Genomic DNA, 22,935 nt, shown 5'->3' on the forward strand with positions numbered 1-22,935 from the left:
CAGCTTTGGCCTCCGGAGCTCACGTGATCCTCCCACTTCAGCCTTCAAAGTAGCTGAGAATAAAGCTGCATGCCACCATGCCATGGCTGTTTAAAAAAAATATTTTGTAGAGAATGGGTCTCCCCTATGTTTACCAGGATGCTGAATTCCTGGGATCAAGCCATTCTCCTGAAATTATAAGCTAGTTGGGTACAAACTTGGCACACAAAATTAATAGTTTTCTTCCATACAAACAATACTTATTTAGAAAATATAGTTGAATAAATGATTACAGTAGCAACAACAGCAATCAAAATGCCTAAGAATAAACTAGTAAAAAGTGCAACACACACACACACACACACACACACACACACACACACACATTATAGTGCTATTGAGGAATATAGAAAAGAATGTAAATAAATAGAAAGCCATACTTTTTTCTTGAATAAGTCTCAGAACCATAAAAATTCCTCTTGATCTATCATTTTAACATGTCTTCAATGACAAAATATCAATTGATCTTGTAAAAAGCCTAACATATGGGCTCTAATATTCAACTGGAAAAAATAAACATGTAAGAATACTTTGAAAATATATGGGGGAAAACATAATAAAATAATGATAGATTTGCCAGATATTAAAATATATTTTAGTTCATTGTAAATAAATTAGTGGGATGCTATCATATGAATAAACAAAATGTTAAGATGGAAGAAGACTGGAAATGGTTCCAAATACAAATAGGAGTAGAGTGTCTGATAAAGATGACCTTTCAAATAAGTCTGGAAGACATGAATTGTTTATGAAAAGTGTTGAGACAATTATATAGCCATCTAGAAAACAATAAAGTTGCTTCCCTCCCTACTTCCCTACCTATTCCAGAATAAATTCTAGATGATTCAAAATTAAATGTGAAAATAAGTACAATAAAGCACTATGGGAGAATTTCTTTCAATCTTAAAGTGGGAAAACCTTTTCTAGATACAGCACAAAAAAACTGGAAGCCATAAACAAAACCTGTTGTCAAATTTGACTACCCAAAATTATATATGTATGTATATATATATATATGTCTATTAAAATATGTGTAGCACACAGATAGCCAATTTCCTCCTATATAAAAAGTGCTTATAATCAATAGGAAAAAAATCCCAGTAACAAAATAGAAAAAAATTGATATATACCATAGTAAAGGAAATGAGAATGGTTCTTGGACATATGAAAAAAAAAGTTTAAACTCCTAAGAGAACTGCATATTAAAACTGAACTAAGTTTTATTATTATCACCTATAATACTGACAATATAGTTAATATTTTATGACATGCATTTTTGGCAAATGTGTATGAAATGTTGGTAATGGAAGTATCAATAGATACAGTATGAAAAGATATTTGACAGTATCTGGCAAAAAAATTTATCTCCTTTGATCCAGCAATTTCTCTTCTTGAAATGTATCCTACAGATATTGAATGAGCATAGAGTGATATGTGTGAAGATATTTACTTAGCACTGTTTGAAATATCAAAAAATCAGTGATATAAATAATGATGTTTATCAATAGGAAGTCACTTGAAAAATTTATGGTATGTTCGTGCAGTGGAATACTCTGCAGCCTTAAAGAGAGTAAGATATAAGCAGGGAGAGAAGTTGGATGGCTCAGGGGGAATTACACAGGGGGTTTAAAATCCACTGACGCTATTTGTATATGTATTTGTTTATAATATTTTATTAAGCTAGGTAATGGGGTATATGGGTGGTTATAATATTGCTCTTCTTACCCTTTTCTGGGTGTCTGAAATTTTAAAAATAAATCTAGCACAAACAAAATAAGACAACTCTGTATTTATTGAAGTAGAACAGTCTTCAAGATGTATCATTAAACAAAAGCCACAGGGTTTGAATCATTGTTTATAGTGGTGGATTTTCTTGTCTATGACCCAGTTGAGGAAATATATTTTACATTCTAACCCAGTTCACAGTGAATCCATAAATAAAAACCAAAAGCAAAAATTTCATAAGACAATATCTACCCTTACTATGAAACAACATGCTCTGACATTTTCTCTTCTCTTCTATTCCATTTCATGTCTTTGTAATGTTAGTTGTGAGCCAGGAAATTCATTTTATAAATAACTAATAGGTCACAACCTGAAGTTTGAAAATGATGATGTCCATTATACTACATTTTATGTGAGATTTTTAATGAAGCTATATGCTTGCATGCTTACATAATCATAGAATTTCTTTGGAAATATTCACAATAAATGAATAATTTTGATTGCACTTGTGGAGGGGAACGGAGTGGCAGTGGGACAAGGATTGGAGGGAGATTTTTTTCCTGCATGCTCTTTTGTCCAATCTGAACTTTGATAATGTGCTATTAAATTTTTTAATTTAATTTTTCAAAATAAATAAAAGGAAAATAATGTCATATATGAATGAATCCAATTCACTTGCTTTCTTGGTCACTTTTTAAAATAGCCAATACTTGCTGCTTAAAGGGCTCCTTCCAATGCTTTAAATTTTAAATTTAATACTTTAAAATTTCTTTAAAGTAGCTTCGCATGTGTGCATCCCTTCTAAAAATAAAGTGGGAAATAAACCTATTAGACTAAGAATAGTATTTGCTGTTTATATTACTGTTATATCACCTGCTCATATTGATTGTCCTCATGAAATGACAGCCCCATGTATAGAGTGGATATGCTTTTTTTGTTTACTTGAAACAGCTAAGTTTGGAGATCAAGTTTCTGTCTTACAGAGGAAGCAAAGCATGGAAGTATTGTTATCTAGTGGACAAGCAGTTTAATGTTTCAAAATCGTTTGCCAAAATTAGCAGCAGTAAAACAAAAAGACAACTGCAAATTTTGAACTTTTCACATTAATATATACCATGCTATTTTCCTTTGAAACCAAAAATGTGTATCTTTCATTTAACAATTTCAGCAGTATACACATCATTTTGTTTCCATGAACAAATGATTATTATGCTAAATGGTTGATTTTAAATAGAATTTCCTTATTCACCAAAGTTTATACTTTTAACTTTTTGTTTTCAATTGGAAATTTCTGCTTAACTAATTTTCACTTATTTTGATGTTTGTAAGTGCAAAACTAGTTTATTGATAAAAATTATCCTTTATTTTCATTGTTCCTTGGCAAGTTACTTGCTGAAATAATTCTGAAGTTGGAGAGATTGTGTAGCCTGCACAAAAATTCTGTGTAATTGTTTAATCCATTTTACTATGAGACAATTGGTAGCCTTGTGAAATAATCCATAAATGTTACTTATGCCACATGTTTTATAAGCCTCAGTTACTAGTGCTAAAAAAAAAAATGACCAAAACAAAATTAGAATAAAACTAAGGCCATGTCCCATTCCATGAAGAAAGTCTGAGTTCTCTACGCTGTCTTCACTGGGCTTACAGAGTATCATACCTTCTTAGTTTTCCTGTTATGTCTGTGGTCACTTCTCTGTCTTATTTGCTGAGTCTTTTTCTTCTCTCTAACCTTTTAATGTTGGTGTATACCAGTGCTCAGCTTTTGTCTTCAAGTCTTCACCATTTGTGCCTACTCAATAATCTCTTATAGTCGTGAGGCTTAAACCATCTAATACGCTAATGACTCTCAAGTTTGTTTCTCAGCCAAGACTTATCTTCTGACATCCATTTTCCATTACTGACTTGGTAATTTCATTTGGATGCCTAATAGATATCTTAAACTCAACTTGTCCCAAACTAAACTCCTGATCTTTCCCTCCTACCCAAAACTTGTTCCTCTTTCAGACTTCCCCATCAGTTGATGGAAGCTCCATCCTACCACTTGCTCAAGTCAAAAACCTTGGAGTCATCCTGAAAGCTCTCTTCCCTGCAATACCTTACATCCACTGTATTAGCAAACTCTGTACACTGTACGACCAGCTCCATCGCTACCACCCTTGTCCAAGCCACCATCATCTCTTCATCTGGGTTAAATCAAACAGCTTATGCTTCTCAGAGTGATCTTTTTAAAATGTTTTCCTTTTACGGGTTAGTATCCTTTTCTTTCAGATTGGTATCATAGAAATAGAAAGCAGAATAGTGGTTACCAAAGACTGAACAGAAGAGGGGGAAGGGGAAAAAGGAAGAGGCTTGTCAATAGGTACAAAGTTAGAATTAAATAGGAAAAATAAAATCTGGTGTTCTTTTTCATGATAGGGGGACCATAACTAGCTAAGAAAAATATATTGCATATTTCAAGATAACCAGAATAGAGGATCTTGAAAGTTATCACTCCAAAAAAAGATAAAGGTTTGAGATTATGAACATGCCAACTATCCTGATTTGATCATTGTACAAAGTATGCATATATTGAAACATCACACTATCCTATAAACATGAATTATAATGTGTTAATTATTTTAAAATAATAAAATAACAAACAAAACATGAATTGACTGCTAAAAATTTTGCAAGTGGCTTCTCCTTTCACTCAGAGTAGAATATTTACAGAGACCTAAAATGCCCACCATGATCTAGCTCCATTACCTCACCTCCTTCTACATTTTTTCTTATTCTGCAGCATTGACCCTGACATCTTTGTTAATCTCATATATATATATATATATATATATATATATATATATATATATATATATATATATATATTTGTGGCACACTTCTGCCTTAGGTACTTCACTGTGGCTGACTCCTCTACTTGGAATCTTCTTTCTCCAAATATTGCATGTTTTCATTCTCACACCTCCTTCAAGCTTTTGCTTAAATGTCTCCTTCTCAGTGAGGTCTACTTTGCACCCTAATCCCTGAGCTGTCAATACCTTTACCCTTTACCCTGCCCTACCTTTTCTTTATTTCCATAGGGTGTACCAACCTCTATATAATTTACTTATGTACTATGGTTATTTCTCATTGTCTGTTTCCATCTACATGAATTGTAAGTTCTATGAGGACTAGGATCCTTGTGTGTTTTGTTCACGGAAGTCCTTAAAGGCCCTAGAATAGTTTCTAGGACTTAGCAGGTATTCAATAAGTATTTTTGAAAGAATAAATATAGAATGTAACTTTTGGTATATAATTTGTCTGTGTCTTTACACAGAACTGAGTAACTGTTTTTGATTGATATGAACTAATATTTCTGGAACAATTAATATTTTTTATTTTTATTTTGGGGGTACATAGTAAGTAGGTGTGTATATTTACAGGGTACATGAGATGTTTTGATACAGGTATGCAATGTGAAATAAGTACATCATGGAGAATGGGATATCCATACCCTCAAGCATGTATCCTTTGAGTTACAAGCAATCCAATTACACTCTTAAGTTATTTTAATATGTACAGTTATTATTGACTATAGCCACCCTGTTGCACTATCAAATAGGTCTCATTCATTCTTTCTATTTTTTTATACTCATTAACCACCCCCAGCTCTCCCCGACAACCTCCTACTACCCTTCCCAGCTTCTGATAACCATTCCTCTGCTGTCTATGTCCATGAGTTCAATTATTTTGATTTTTAGATCTTGCAAATAAATAAGAAGATGCAATACTTGTCTTTCTGTGCCTGGCTTATTTCACTTAACATAATGATCTCCAGTTCCATCCATGTTGTTGCAAATGGCTGGATCTCATTCTTTTTTATGATTGGATAGTACTCCATGGTGTCTATGTGCCACATTTTCTTTTTTCATTCTCCTGTTGATAGACACTTAGGTTGCTTCAAAGTTTTACCTACTGTAAACACTGCTGCAACAAACACAGGTGTGCAGATATCTCTTCTATATAATGATTTCCTTTCTTTTAATTATATTCTGCTATATACTATGTAAGCAACAGTAGGATCACTGGGTCATATGGTAGCTCAATGTTTAGGTTTTTGAAGAACCTCCAAACTGTTCTCCATAGTGGTTGTGCTATTTTATATTCTAACAAACAGTGTGCAAGTGTTACCTTTTCGCCACATTCTTGCCAGCATTTGTTATTGCCTGTCTTTTGGATAAAAGCCATTTTTGCTGGGTGAGATTATATCTTTTTTCTTTTCTTAAAACAGGGTCTTGCTCTGTGGCCCAGGCTAGAGTGCAGTGGCATGACCTCACTCACTGCAACCTCCGCCTCCCAGGTTCAAGCAATTCTCGTGCCTCAGCTTCTAGAGTAGTTGGGATTATAGATGCATGTCATTACACCTGGCTAATATTTTGTATTTTGTTTTGGTAGAGACGGTGTTTCATCATGTTGGCCAGGCTGGTCTTGAACTCCTGACGTCAAGTGATCTGCCCGCCCCAGCCTCCCAAAGTGCTGGGATTACAGGCATGAGCCACCGCTCCCAACCAGGTGAGAGAACATCTAACTGTAGTTTTGATTTGCATTTCTCTGATGATTAATGATGCTGAGCACCTTTTCACATGCCTGTTTGCCATTTGTATGCTTGCATTTGAGATGTGTCTATTCAAATCTTTTGCCCATGTTTTGATTAGATTATTCGTTTTTTTCCTATAGAGTTGTTTGAGCTTCTTATACATTCAGGTTATTGATCCCATGTGAGATGAGTACTTTGCAAATACTTTCTGTCATTCTGTGGGTTGTCTCTTCACTTTGTTGATTGTATCCTTTACTGTGCAGAAGCTTTTTAACTTGATGTGGTCCAGTTTTCCCACTTTTTCTGTAGTTGAATCTATTTTGTCTGATATAAGTATAGCAAATCCTGCTCTCCTTTTGGTTTTCATTGGCATAGAGTATCTGTTTCCATTCCTTTATTTTCAATCTATGTGTGTCTTTACAGGTGAAGTTTTTATTGTAGGCAACAGATCAATATTTTTTTCACCCATTCAACAAGTCTATATCTTTTGATTGGAGAGTTTAGTCCATTTACATTCAGTTATTATTGATAAGTAAGGACTTACTCCTGCTATTTTGTTATTTGTTTTTTAGTTGTTATGTGGTCTTCTCTTTCTTTTTTCCTTTTTGTCTTCTTCTAGTGAAGATGATACCCTCTGGTGGTATGAGTTATTACCTTGCTTTTCATTTTATGTGTATTCATTGTATGTTTTGGTTTGAGGTTACTGTGAGGCTTGCAAATACTATCTTATAAACCATTATTTTAACCTGTTAACAATTCAACACTATTTGCATAAACCCTAAAACAACCAATAAAAACTCTATATGTTAACTTTGTCCCTCTGCTTTTTAACTTTTTGTTGTTTCTATTTGTATCTTCTTGTACTTACTATGTCTTGAAAAGTTGTTATAGCTATTATTTTTGATTGGTTCATTAGTCTTTCTACTTAGAATAAGAGTAGTTTACACATCACAGTTACAGTGTTGTAATGTTTTGCGTTTTTCTATGTACTTAAAATTACCAGTGAGATTTGTGCCTTCAAGTCATTATTTCTCATTAACATCCTCTTCTTTCTGATTAAAGTGCTCCCTTTAGCATTTCTTGTAGAACAGGTCTGGTATTGATTAAATCCCTCAGGTTTTTTTAGCCTGGGAAAGTCTTTATTTCTCCTTCATGCTTGAAGGATATTTTTACTGAATATACTATTCCATGGTAAACTTTTTTTTCCTTTAGCGCTTTAAATATGTCATGCTATTCTCTCCTGACCTGTACAGTTTCCATTGAAAAGTCTGCTGCCAGACCTATTGAGGTTTCATTGTATGTTGTGTTTTCCTTTTCCCTTTTAGGATCCTTTTTTTTCCCTTGATCTTTGAGAGCTGGATTATTGTTAATAAATGCTTTGAGGTAGCCTTCTTTGAGTTAAATCTGCTTGGTGTTCTATAATCTTCTTGTACTTGGATATTGATATAGTTCTATAGGTTTGGGAAGTTCTCTGTTATCATCCCTTTGAATAAACTTTCTACCCCTGTGTGTTTCTCTACCTCTTCTTTAAGGCCTATAACTCTTGGATTTGCTCATTTAAGGCTATTTTCTAGATCCTTTAGTCATGCTTTATTGTTCTTGTTTTGCCTCCTCTGACTGTATGTTTTCAAGAAGACTGTCTTCAGTCTCACCAATTCTTTCTTCTGCTTGATCCATTCTGCTATTAGACTCTGATACATTCTTCAGTTTTTCACTCCAGAATTTGTTTGACTCTTTTGAATTATTCCAATCTCTTTGTTCAATTTAACTGATATAATCCTGAATTCCTTCTTTTTGTTATCCTGAATTTCTTTGAGTTTCCTCTGCCTGAAAGGTCACAGATCTGTTTCTCCAGGATTGGGCCCTCGTACCTTATTTAGTTCATTTGATGAGGCCATGTTTTCCTAGATAGTGTTGATGCTAATCGATATTATTCATTGTCTGGGCATTGAAGAGTTAGGTGTTTATTATAGTCTTCACTGTCTGGGCTTATTTGTAGCCATCCTTCTTGTGAAGGCTTTCCAGACATTTGAAAGGACTTGGGTGTTATGTTATATACTTTAGGGGGTATTCCAAGCCCAGTAATACTGTGGTTCTTGCAGACTTGCAGAGGGACCACTTTGATAGTCTTGGACAAGATCTGGGAGAGTTCTCTGGATTATCAAGCAGATACTCTTGTTTTCTTCCCTTACTTTCTCCCAAAGAAACATAGTATATCTCTCTGTTCTAAACTATATCAAGCTGGGAATGGAGTGACACAAGTACATCTGTGGCCACCACCACTATGACTGTGCTATTTCAGACCTAATGCCAGCCCAACACTGGTTTTACCCAAGGCTGGCTTTAACTATTCCCTGGCTACTACCTATGTTTGCTCAAGACCTGGGGAGCTCTACAATCAGCTGGTGGCTAAGCCAGCCAGCCCTGTGTCCTTCCCTTCAGGGCAGCAAGGTCCAGAAGTATTGTCCAGGAGTCAGGGACTAGAGGTAGAAAGCCTTTGAAGATTACCTGGTGTTCTATTGTATTGTAGCTGAGCTAGAACTCAAAACACAAAAGTCAATCCCTCCTGCTCTTCTTTCCCCTTTCAAAAGGCAGAGGAACCTCACCTGGTAGTTACCGCCACCCAGACCACAAAGAGTACTGCCAGACTACTGCTGATGTTCCTTTAAGCCACAGGGTCTTTTAAGTCAGCTTTTTGTGAATACTGCCTGGCCTGGGACTCAACGTTTAGAGCAATGGGCTCCCCTCTGGCCTAGGGCACGTCCAGAAATGCTGTCCAATAGTCAAATCCTAGAATTGGGAATCCCAAGAAACCACTTGGTGTTCTAGCCCCACTTCACCATGCTGGTGCATAAGGTGCAAGACAATGTCCCTTTTGCTTTTCCCTCTGCTTTTCTCAAGCAGAAGTTTTGCCCCATTGCCACCACAGCTGATCATGTGCCGAGTCTCACCTAAAACCAGCAAGTCTCAGAGGCTCACTCAAGGCTTTTGATGGGTATCACTGCTGGCTATTCAGGGCCCAAAGGCTCTTCAATAAGCAGGTGATGAATGCTGACAGGACTGGGTGCTTTCCTTCAAGACAGCAGGTTCCCTTCATGCCCAGGGTTTGTCCAATAATGTAATCTGGGAGCTAGGGCCTGGAACAGGGGCCTCATGACTCTGACCTAATCCTGCCTATCTTGCTTTGGCTGAGCTGGAATCCAAGATGCAAGACAAAGGCCTCTTCATTATTTCCTCTCCTCCCCTCAAGCAGAAGGAAGTGGTCTTTTTCGGAGCTGAGATCTGTGCAGCCTGGGGTTATAGGAGGTGTGCTGCCAACACTCCCTTGGCTGCCCCAGCTGGTGTCTCAAGTATGTTACATGCCCCACCCAGTCCACTGTCTCTAGGCCTACTTCAGCACTGGGACTCACCCAAGAGTTGCAGTCCTTATGGCCTAGATTGCCTTTCAAGTTTACTTAGAGGCATAGAATGCTGTAGCCCTCAGTGATGACGTTTGCAGGCACTCAAGTTTGGACCTCTAAGATCAGAGATTCCCTCTCTGGCTAGGATGGTTTAAATGCGCCCTCTGTAGGTGGGTGTCTGCTGAGTTTGGTCTGGTTATCCTTTTTGCTCCAACAGTTCAGCACTGATTTTAATGTCTCATAGTAACTGTGTTCATCCCCTAGTGCTCAGAATTACTCTCTACATCACAAAGCTGCTGCCAAGGGCAGTGTGGGGAGGGGACCATTGGTAATTCAGGACTATTTTTTTTTATCTCTTCAGTGCCTCTTTCAGCAATATGAAGTTAAAACCAGATACTATGAGTGCTCACCTGATTTTTGATTCTTATGAATGTGTTTTTTTATGTAGATAGTTGTTAACTTGGTGCTTTGGTGGGGGGCAATGGTGGAGCTTTCTATTCTGCTTCCTTCACATCCTCCCCCTATTTCTTGCACAATTGATTTTTAAAGGCTTTGTTTATATATGTAAACCAGTTTGGTTTCTGAAAGACTTGGTCAGTCAGCTCAGTAAAGTCGGTAGTTTTTAAAGTCTTAAGTTAGTAGTTGAATCAGTCAGACGTATTTTCTGGTTTCCTGGATTTGTTTTGTTTCAGTTTATGATGACTATACTAGTCATTTTGGTAATATATTCAAGCCAATTTGTGCATGGAGAAATAGTTGCTATTGAGATGCCAAATCAATACATGTAGACATAACCATATTCAATCGCAATCAAATCAGTGTTGTAGAAGAACTTTATGCTCAGCATAGTTCATTTTAAGACAAAGAAATAATACCAATTGATTGAGTGTCCATAAATAAATAAATAAGCACATGCATGTATTGTTTTGAGTGATTTATGAAAATAAGCAAGTTGATCAAAATTGTGAAATAGGTTGATTCATGTCAGGCATTGCCTAAATTAATATGTTGTCTGACTGAATTGCCTAGTAATTCCAGTAAAAATTGTTGAACCTTTAGTTTATGAAGATGTAATCATATTTTATCAAATAATGCATCAATTGATTTCTTAGAAAGCATTCCAATTAGAATTGATCAATCAATCCCATCAAAAGTTTTAATAAATGTGGATCTATAGGATAGTCACCCCTAACGTGAGACTAAAATAAGAAACTTTAAGGTGTTAAAGTAGGGTTTTACTAATTCTGAATCTTGTCGCAGTTTGAGGAAATATCTGTAGAGGTTGAAAAGAATGGCAATTGAAATTTCAACACTTCAGCCTTGAATCATAAACCCATAAACTCATGACATTTTTACCAGTCCTCCCATACTTATTTGGAGTCAAAACAATGAAACAGCTGACATTTAGGTACCCCAGGAAGTAAAAACAAAACGTTAACAGAACAAAACAAAAACAATCAGAAAAATAGAAAGACAAGGAAGGGAAATAGTGCTAGCTCCATGGATTAAGTACTTGATACATTTTTACTTGCCCTCAATACATAAATTATTTTAAACTTTCATTGTTTTGGTTTATTTCTGGGTCTTATAGGATACTGTTTGCTCATTTGTATAACTTGTACAGGGAGAAGTAAGGATTTGAGAAGTAATTTTATCTCGTGTCTCAGTGTAGTTTTGTCCCTAAGCTCTGTCATGTGTATATCAAACTAATGCTGTCATTTTTATCAGCTTTAGCCACAAGAAGGTTTATCAAGATGTTTCTGTTTTACTTCTCGTTTCTAAGCAGCTGCCTAGAACTAGAGAGTCACGAGTCTGCTAAATTGGGCAGGCATTCAGAACTTTTTTTCTTAATCACGTTCTCCCAAGAACCATAATTTTATAAAAAGAAATTAGCCCAAGGTAAATCTCAGGAGAAAAGTGGTTTTCTCTAATAACTTGCCTCCAACGAAGGGGTTGATCTTTATCCACAAGAACTAGAAATAATAATTTGGACGTATTTTCTTGTACCTTATACTTTGGGCCTGGGAGACTTAAAATAAAGAAATATCTTGCTTTCCAACAAGTTGGGTTTCAGTTGTTCCAGATTGAATTAGTGTAAATAAAATAGAAAAAAGAACCCTAGCAAATCAATACTGCATTGGTAGTAAACTGGAAAATACTGACAAATTATCCTTTTAGGCCTTAGCAAGGTTTAATCTAAACATCGTTTTCTCCTGACAGCATGAGAGAGAAGAGAGTAATTTATTACACCATCCTGACATGGATGAGAAAAGACTGCTGCATGTTCTTCACTGTTCTGGCTCTTTCCTTCTCTATGCCAGTTCAATTTTTGTTTTGCTCCAGAAAAATATTCTCCAATAATATGCTTACAGATCTTGTCACTTTAATGCTATAGCACTACTCTCTTATCATGATACATTTGAGAACTTGCCAGCTGGTATAAGAATGTGGATAGTTAAGTGCTCTGTTGAGATTCAGGTGTCTGTCTCTCATTACATACATGCGTTATATTCCTAAAGTGCTGTATGTGAATACTTTTATAGCTTTGCCTAATGTGTGAGAGCACTATGTAGAGGAGTCTTTTAGAAAATCTTGTCACATTATAATGTGAATAATTATCCTGCCCCTAAATTTCATGATTCTCATAACTTGAGATTTCTGCTTGTTGGGTTTATTTAAGGTGACTCCTCTCTCTCATTCAGTTAAAGCTTGCTAATCATTTATAGGAAAGGGGGAATTTGTGTTTACTGAAAGAAAAATATTTAGCATTATTTCTTTCCTAATTTTCTGTGGTTTTTGTTTTATCAAATAACTCTTATTCCATGTAATAGGTGTGTAATACAAATATGTGAAATATGTCTCACAAATGTCAGCAATTTGTTCATTTTTTGATAAATAAATTGGTCATGTTAAATGTCACATTTTCCAATGTGGATATGATGAAATAGCATTTTTAATTAACCCAAGAGGGTTATGGACATAAGATAACCAAATACTTGCATTGCATCATGCATATTATTTAAATTACTGATTATTTTGATCCCATGTATTTTGCAAAACCTAAAGTCTTATTAAATTATCACTACACTTCAACAGTTATCAGGGTAATAAAGAAATGAACCTCAATAGTTTTTAACACATTTTGAGAATAGCATATATATTAAATAGCAACAAATGTTTTCCTGCATATTGTTCCCCATACCAAATCCAAGCCTTAATATGTTTAATTGTTCATCTAGCCTCCAAAAATATTTAAATTCCCAGGTACCTCTAGCCAAAAGATAAGAACATTAAATTGAAATGGTTGACATATTTACAAAAGGAGGAGTTTTTCTAAGAAATTCAGTTAAACTCAGTTCCACTGATTCAGAAGAGGAAGGAATTTCTTCCGGAAAACATTTTCTAAAAGAGCAAAATTTATTCTAAATATCTGATTGGGACTATTAAATATAAATGTTGCAATCTTAATCATCTATAGACCAAGCCATTATGGCAAGATTTCCCTGTACACATTAGCAGCATGTTTCATATGCCAGTAAGTTAAAAAAAGAAAAGAATCGTTTGATGCCTTAAAAATAATTAACTGAAATATTTGAATTTGCTTGCTTCAGATATTGTATGAAATATCATTACTGTTTTGTGAGACTTTTTAGGTCACTAAACATTTTTGAATGCATTCTAGGAACAAGGGTCTTTTATAGGAGAGAGACAGGGAGAAGATGTGGGGAATGTAAGGATTACAAATGTGCTCACAGAACTTCTACTTAGCAACTTGCTTACTTGGACCTAATGATGCTGATAAAAGTGATTCTGATGGCATTATTAGTCTATCTCTATATAGACTAATAAAAATATTGATCAATTGACCAGAATAAGATCAATATTTTTCCCCAATTGTCGAGACAGCCAATCACCCTGGGTTTGATTGGATCACTGATTGGTCAATTCAATACTTTAGTTAAGATTACTGAAATAAACCACACTGAGAGAAACCAAATGCAAGTTAGGTAGTGGGCAAGTGCCAAGTAGTGGAAGAGTTCTATAAGAGCAAGCTCATCAAATGATTTCTTCAAGTCATTATTCATGTCCAGAATTGATTCAGTGAGTAAAGTCGTTTGAAGGGCCTGGAAGATATATAGTCAAAAAGAATGCTCTTTAAAGTTTAAAGTGAAAACATTTGTTAGCATTTATTAGAATTCTTTCAAAACTAGAATTTTTTATTGTACAAACATTTGTCAAAGGACTGAGAATCCAGAAATAAATAATTAGACATTTTCCTTGACCTTGAGAAGTTCATAATCAGTGGTCAGAGTGAGAGAGTAGACATATAAATAGATAATTATGGTACAATATAGTAAGCCCTGTAATAGATATATGTAAAATGCATGCATTGGAAGTGAAAAGAAAATAAGCTGGAGAAATCTAGGAGGTCTTCACACAGAATGTGATATTTGAATTTTAACTTGAAGTGTGGATATGAATATTATGTCTTTTTCTTTATTTTCTTCCGTATTTGTGTGTATGTACACACACATGCATGTGTATTAGTATGTATATCAGTTACTATCCTTTCATTTGTGAGAAACTAGGAAAAGGTGAATATTTGATTGCTTCTGGTTTTGTGGAGTTTTTTTAACAGCTTTATTGAGATAGCGTTCACACACCATACAATTCACTCATTTAAAGTGTAAAATTAAATGGTTTTTATTATAGTCACAGAGTGCTGCAACTATCACCACAATCAATTTTAGAACATTTTCATCACCTCACAAAAACCCTTTACGTTCAGCTATGATCTTCCTACTTCCTTATCCCCCAACTCTAAGTAGCACTAATGTACATTTTGTCTCTATAGATTTACCTATTCTGGAAATGTCATACAAATTAAATCATATAATATTTTTCAATTTGCGTCTGGCTTTTATCGCTTTGCATGTTTTCAAAATTTGTCTAAGTCATAATATATATTAGTTAAGTTCCTTGTAATTGCCAGATAATTGCCCATTGTGTGGACATACCTACCATATGTGTTTATTCATTCACCAGTTGATGGACATTTGGATTGTTTCCACTTTCGCCCTTCTGATTTCCCAGCTGATAATTATCTGTTCTACTGAGAATAAGATAAATATGGTTTTCCCTCAGATGAAAATAATCTGATCATATCTGTGGTCCTAAGGAAAATGTTTCTCTATTGTCTGTGAGATGTAGAGGTAGCTCGTAAGACAGCGACTTCCAACCCTTTTATGGCCATGGCTCATAAAGAAAAATACATTTTTTATCACAACCCAGTACATACATAATTTGTGTGTATGTATTAAACAAAAGTTTCATAAAACAGTGCTTATGTTTACTATATGCAAGGCACTGTGATAGCCTATCCTATTCTAGTTTATCCTAACCTTTTCTGTTCTATTCTACCCTATCCTAATCTACCCCGTCATATTATAGTCTTTTGTTTTAAATGTACGTTACATGACCCATGCATTGATTTCACAATTCACTACCAGGTCACGATCTGAAATTTTGTAAACTTCAGATTTAAAATCTGAAGTTCTGTTATAGGAGTGAAACCAGGACACATTTTGTGTCCAGAAATATTCATCCTCATCTTTCTGAGGCAATGGCTAAAGAATGGTATTTTATTGGTTGATACCCATCAAATGTTGGTCCCGTGTTGACCCTTCCATTCTTAACCTACTGACTTTTAGAAGCAAAAGAATAATTACTGGTATAGTTCATCACCTTCGGAACAGTTCTTACTAACTGTGCTATGAATATTATTCCCTTCTCTTGGGAATTAACTTTCCTGTTGTGACCCATAATATTTCTTTTGTACTAGGAATATAAAATGTACCACTTAAATATAAGGCATTGTAAGGAATTTAGGGCATTTTTATATAACGTTTAAGTTTTTTAATCTAATATTTTCATCTAATAGTTTAAAGTATTTTAATCTAATATATATCACTTAAATGCAAGACATTTTAAGGCATCTTTTAAAATACAGAGAGGACTCTTATGGGGCTGTCCCTCTGTATTTTAAAGGATACCTTAAGGTGACAAGATTTCTCTGGAGTGACAAGTCTCAAGGAAGCATAAGCAAAATATTTCCTACAGAGAGTGGTAGAATAACCTGAAAGACAGTTCAGACTCATTTCTCATATGACTTACTTTACTTTACTTGGCTTTAACAGCTTATACTCTAGAAGGAAGGATAATTGGCCATCGGAATTCAATTGCCAGTGAATAAAATGTGTGTGTAGGACACAATATAATAATATTACATATGACGGTGACCTATTTTTTTAAACTGAAACTCCCACCACCTTACACAATGCTCTTTCATAGTTTCTAAATAGAAGGGTAATCTTACTCTCTTCCTATGATGATTTCATTGCTGACTTCCCTCTTTTTTCTCTTTCCACACTTCTCCACAAACACATACAAGCTGGGAAAACTCCTCCAAAGTATCTTCCTACCTTCCATACACAAATCTTCCTTTCCTCTTGTCTTTATTTTTCCCCTTCCACAATCTTCCTGTCCCTTTTGTACTTGTGGCTGTCATTTGCAGAAGAATCTAAAATATGCAATTGACAGGAAACACCAAACTGAATTAGAGAGATGGACAGAAACTTCAACTTTGCTTCTTTCCTCTTTACGGGTCACCCTGCACTTTCAGAGAACTGAATTGTAGATTGCAAAATGAAGATTGAGCAATAAACACACACAATGAAGGACTCAAAGAACCCTAAAAGGGAAGAAAGTGAAAGCAGTAGAACCTTTCTTGTTACACATCTCTATTTTACTCATTCAAATGCTATTCTTTTTTAAGCCTATATTTCCAGCCTGGTTAATCATAAAAGCGCAATCAAGCACTCCATTTTAGTCGTTTTGTGTGTGGAATTATTATTGCCGTGGGTGGAGAATTTCATACAGAGTAGTGCATTTAAGTCATGCCCAATAATAGCTCATAAAATTGGCTTTGTATGTATACTTTGTAAATAGCAGATAATTTCCAAATCAGGTAAGAAAAGACAGAAAAGTCATAAATAAAAGTGTAGAATATGCTTCTATAGTGAAGGCTTATCCTGATTTCAAGTAAGAATTATGACTTATGAAAGTAAATACAAAAAAAGCTTAGATCCCTGTTGTTAAAATATATGAAAGTATCACAGACCTATGAAATGCCAAATATACTTGCACTGATTCATGAGCACTAATAACTTTAATTAAGCCAGAGCATCTCAAAATAACAATAATGAAAATTACACAGGTAATGAGACTATAAACTGGACTTGAATGAATCATTTTGTTTTCTTTAGAGAATGTTGGCTAATATTCAGTCTCCAAGTATAAAATATTCATTACATGTCCATTTGCAAAAAAGATAATTTTTAATCCAATTCAATTTTATATTTTTCTATTATGCTACCAGGCAGAGTTTAATGCAGTACAGTTGAATTCATGTTATGTTTATTGAATAAGTTTTTCCTACTTGCCTGGAGTAAGTGCATTTTTCTATTTTGAAAATCTTTACTTAAACTTAAATGTTTTCCACTATTTCTCCAAACAACAGTTTAGAGTATGTGTTTACCTGAAGTTTGTCTTAAGATTTTGAAATTTCTTTCCCAGATAGTATTTATGAAACATATTTTCTGTTGTCCTGTTGCAGTGAGCTTTTTATAATTGGCATTTTAATGTTTCTTGAGCCAGAAGAATGATGCTACATGTGCTAGACTTATACTCATCCTTATTTTTGGTTTGGACGGATAAATCTACTTTTTTGTAAGGAAAAATATCTATCTGAAATAATCTGCCTCTATTTTCTTTTTTAAAATTTCTGTAGTTGCGGGGGAACAGGTGGAGCTTGGTTACATGGATAAGTTCTTCAGTGGTGATTTCTGAGATTTTGGTGCGCCTGTCACCTGAGTAGTGTACCCTGTACCCAGTGTCTTTTTTTATCCCTCACCCTCTCCCACCCTTTCCTCCGAGTCCCCAAAGTCCAATATATCATTCTTATGCCTTTCCATCCCCGTGGCTTAGCTCCCACTTATAAGTGAGAACATACGATATTTGGTTTTCCATTCCTGAGTTACTTCACTTAGACTAATGGTCTCCAATTCCATGCAAACTATTGTAAATGTCGTTATTTCTTTCCATTTTATCTGCCTCTGTTTTCTGACAGAGAGCTCATCTGAAACACTTACTTCATAGTTTCTTGACCTCTCTCTGGCCAATAATTATTGCCTTCACTCCATTTCCACAATTCATTTCCTCTTCTCCCCCTCCTTCACTCTCACTGAGTCTCATCAAGGCCCTCATACCTCCCTAGCTACCTATGTATTCATCAAATCTTTTCAGGTCCTCTCTCTTACTAACCCTATGTCAGCTGTGAACTCATGGACGCTCTTGCCAATCATTGCACCATCTTGCCAATCATCAACCATTAATCAGCTTTCCTTGATGTTTTCTTCTTCTTCTTTCTCTCATTGCACTGCTTCTGCCAAGGAAAATCACATATCTGATTGACTGTTGCCACTGCAAATTCATAATATCCAACTTCAGTCAAGCCCTTAAAACTGCTCACTTGTCTCGATTTTTGTTCTTAAGTCAGCTCCCTTTCCGGTTCCCCATTCTTATTGCTCTAATGCCATTCTCTCTGAAGTACTTACTCTACCCACACCTTCACAGACAGCAGAAAATGTTGCTTTCTACCTCATAGAAAAATAAAAGGCCATCAATCAAGAAGTCTCTTCCATTCCCTTCCACCCCACATTAAATATATCTCTATTTATACTTAGTCTCACCACAAGTTTCACAGTCAGAAAGGTCCTTTCCCCTTTGCATTGTCAGCTCTCATTCTTTGTTTTTGATCCCATATGGTCCCCACCTCCTCTGGAGCTTACACTTTCAATGCCTTCTCACTTGTATTATGAATCTCTCTATTCCCTTATAAATACTTCCTCATTCACCATTTAGTCCTTAGTCTTCATGGGTTGCTACTTATTTTTTTTTTTTCAGGCCTTTTGCCCAAATATGACCTACTCTGTGAGGCCTTCCATGATCACAGTATTTAAAATCACAGCTTCAGATACTGTATCCACACAATTACTTCCTGATCTCCTTTCTTGCTTTAATTTTCTCTTTAGCCCTTGTCATTATCTAACGTGCTTTGACTTATTTGTCTTATTAATGGTCTGCCTTCTCCAATAGAATATAAACTCCATAGGGCAAAGATTTTGTCTGAATTCTTATCAGCTAAAAGTTTGGCACATAGTAGGAACAAAATGAGTATTTATTGAATAAATTAAATGTAATTTGATTTCAATTTCCACCAGGCTATTACAGTCCTAAAGATCATCATTGAGATTATGACTAAATCCAGTCTTCATTTTAGGTCACATCCTAATTTTAGTAGAAGTTACTGTAATTGTACAATTGTTCCCTGAAGAAAAATGATTTATCTGGGCTCTTCAAACTTTTTAGACTCCTTCACTGATGTCTTCTCTTCATTCCACCCCTGAAAGGTATCAACGTTCACCAGGTATCTGTCCTTGGACCTTTTCTTCCTTGTATCCTTTTTCTGAGAAATATCATCCATATCCATGTTTTTTTAAACACTGCCAGTAGCTTCCCAGTCTAGGTCCCTAGTCCCTACTTTTTTCCAGAACTATTTTGAACTGCTTATTAGATATCCACTAGATGGCTTGTATGTTTTTCAAACTCAGCATAACCAACATTAATTCATTACCTCTCTTCTTCCCAAATGTCTTGTTTTAATTAATGGCATCAACATCTACTCAGTCTCTCAAGATATACATGTTTTTTATTTATTCTAGGCTCCTTCTTCTCCCCTGCCTCCAATTCTGTTCCAAGTTCTAATAACTCTACTTCCTAATTCCATTTCTAACATATCCCATTTTCTCCCTCTTCATTACTTCTGCCTTACCAACAGCCCTCATTTTTCACATGAGATATAAAAATAGTTACCTGATTTTTTTTCTACCTTCAGCCCTGCCCAAATCCAATCAAGCTTTTATACTGTCACTGTAAATACCTTAGCCAGTACAAATCTTCCCATACTTGTCTCCTCTTGAAACCCAATGACTAACCTTTATACTCTCAGATAAACTCTTATGCTCCATAAAGCCTAGCAATCAATCTACCTTTCCAAGATCTAAAAACTCTAGAAGTAAATTTATTCATATTTCTCCAAATATACCAACACTTTCTCAACTCCACATCTACAGCTTCTTTTACCTAGAATGTCCATTTTCTTCCCTTATATCTGGCAGACTTTTAAGCACTATTCAATAGCCAGTTCAAATAGCAGCTCCTCTGTAGATCTGCAGATCAAAGTCACCTTGTTTTTTTTAACCTTAGAGCGTTCTATAGTATATATCTCTATTAAAAAACGTATTTACATTGTGTTTTTAAAACTTTGTTTACATGTTTACCTTTTCACTGAACGGTTAACTCCTAATTCTCAAGTAATTAAGATAGTCTAGCTAAGAAGATAGCACACGTACTTAAAAGAGTAAATAGTGTAAGGTATGATGATGATCATATGATAGAAATGGACTAACAGTGGAGAAATGGAAGCAATTGGGATTATTTCATGGGGTTGGATAATCAGGGAAGGCTTTCAAGGTTAAATGGTTTTTGGATAAGTCAGGAAGCAGGGACCCAGTATTTCACTTGAGGATTATGCTCAGATCCAGTAGGAAAAGGTAGCTCAGGTAGAATAGTGAGATGGACATTGGGACAGAGAGATTTGAGCTTGATTGTGGATTTCCTGAATGTCATGAATTTATTATTGTGTTGTGTATTTAAATGTATATGAACATACATGCCCCTTAGATACTGTTCTTTTCTACCTATTCTTATCCTAAAATTACCAAGTCTAAACTGAAAGTTTTCTTAATTCCTCAACAATCATCTGATTTATACTCTTGCATTATCCTATGTCATTCAAAGGACTTCTCCTGGAGTCCTGTAAATAAGGACTGAGATAAAGGATGTAAACACATAGGACAGTGCCCGACATACAGAAAGTGATTTATAAAGGTCAAGATTTTCCTCTTGACCTCAGTTTGTGATCTCAGGGGCCAAATTAGACATTGTACTGATTCAGACGGGAAAATCGAAAAGAAGAAAGTCAAATGGGATAAAACTTGGATCACAGAGATCGTTTTGTTGATGTGGCAACATTTTCGGCTAATAAGGTGAAGACGCAATAAAAACAGCAGTGCATATGATTCTGCAGTTTGAACAGCAAATTGTAGCTATAGCATTGGAAGTTCTTTTTTCTCTCTGGCTGTCCCTTTACTCAGAAGTTTAAGTTAATTAAACTTGGCTCTCATAGTGTTTGAATCCCGATTCTAAATGCCTGTCTTTAGAAAAATCACGCCCTATAAAATCAGTCAAAATGCACTTTCTAGAAGAGTCATCACAATTGATAGTGATATTTCCTAACGTCCCTTCATCCTAGTATTCTTGGTTTTTTTCTATAGTGTTTTTTCTAATTATTATCTGCTGAGATTAGTGGTTTGCCCTTTGCTTTCCGGCATGGCACATCGTACAAATGCTTTGTGGTAGGACTTTAATTTGTTCATCATGACACTGTTTCTGCCTTTGCCCATGGGAAAAATAAAATCAAGTCATTCTTCCTCGGGCCTTCTTCAGCTACATATCCTGTCAGTATGATGTTTATCTCAATTTGCCTATTGATGATTACATTGATAGTATCCTAGTATGCAGCTCTGTGCTTTTGGCTTTTTAGTTTGTAGAGTTTACTTCCTTTAAAAGAAAACCTATATGAACTTAAAAAGTCACCAATCTTCTGATATTAAGGAACAGAACTACCTCTAACATGGGTTCCCAGCCACTACCATATTCAGGTATAAATCTAAAAGGAAATTATGTGAATGGCAGCATATAGAAAGCTGTGTGATAATGAGCCACATTATAGTTAGGCTCTAGCATAATAACTCTGAACTGGGTTTTTATTTTAAGTACTGAAAATAAGGGCTGGAAAATGGAACAGATTTAGGAGAAGAGAGGTAGGATTAGATCTACTATTATTTTGAAGTATTTTCTGAAAGGGAAGTGGGATTTTAAATATTGGATTGTCTATTCTTCATTCTTCTTTATCCCATTAAACACCGGCTTTGGGTATAAATCCTGGCATAGCTAACTACTAGCCTTACCACCTTGGGCAAATTTTGTAACCTCTTAAAGCCACAATATCCTAATCTATGACCACTTCACAGGAGTAGTGCGAGTAAGAACTATAAATGTATAGGATGATGCCTAACATATAGAAAGTGATTTACAAAGTTCAGATGTCTGCATTTGGTAGAGGTTTAGTATGAGAGAGTAGTAAACAAAATCGCTGATGAGTGCTTTCTTTTGTCTTCTACTGGTTAGTATGACATCAGACAGAATGTTAGAAAAATGCACTTATATTAGTTTTTCACTGCTATGTAACAAATTATCATAAACTTAAGGACTTAAAACAATAATTTATTATCTCACAATTGCAATGAGTCAGGAGTCTGGACACACCCACTGGGTCCTCTGCTCAGGATCTCAACGGGCTGAAATCATGATGCCAGCTGGGACAGAGGTCTCATCAGATGATGCTTTTCTTGGCAGAATTCAATTCCTTTGATTGTAGGACTGAAGTTCCTATTTTCTTATTGGCTGTCAGCCAGGGGTCACTCTCAACTACTAGCGGCTGTTCTCTAGTCCTTGTCACATTGCCCTTTCCATAGGCCTATTCACAGCATGGCAGCTTTGTCTAAGACAGCAACAGAGAAAGAGAGAGAAAGAGAGAGAGAGACAGACAGAGAGAGAGAGAGAGAAAGAGAAAGAGAGAGAGAGAGAATTTTACTACATGCTAGTAAAATCAGTTCTATATGTTTATGGTAACATAATTGTGAGAGAGATATCCTATCACCTTTGCTGTATTCTATTGTTTATAATGAAGTCACAGGTTGTACTCAAACTAAAAGGGAGGAGATTATAAAATGGCAAAAAACACGGAGGCCATCTTAGGGTCTTTGTGCCACAATACTCAAAGAAATAATAGACAATCACTGGTCTAAGTCGTAAGACAAATAATGGTTAGTATCCCTTGAAAATAGTTTAACACACCTATTGAGAACTAAATATCAAATATCTCATGTT

General features: G+C 35.3%; 1 protein-coding gene across 3 annotated transcripts in view; it reads left to right on the forward strand.

Moving 5' to 3' along the window:
• TENM1 (teneurin transmembrane protein 1) overlaps positions 1–22,935 on the forward strand; it is an 832,265-nt gene that overhangs the window by 330,775 nt on the left and 478,555 nt on the right. For all 3 annotated transcript variants that reach the window (XM_074391610.1, XM_074391609.1, XM_074391611.1), the window contains exon 6: positions 6,199–6,315. In XM_074391610.1, the coding sequence (XP_074247711.1) occupies positions 6,199–6,315 (117 nt within the window). The remainder of the gene's footprint in view (positions 1–6,198; positions 6,316–22,935) is intronic.

This window comes from Saimiri boliviensis, chromosome X, assembly GCF_048565385.1.
Source record: "Saimiri boliviensis isolate mSaiBol1 chromosome X, mSaiBol1.pri, whole genome shotgun sequence".
Lineage (NCBI taxonomy): Eukaryota > Metazoa > Chordata > Mammalia > Primates > Cebidae > Saimiri > Saimiri boliviensis.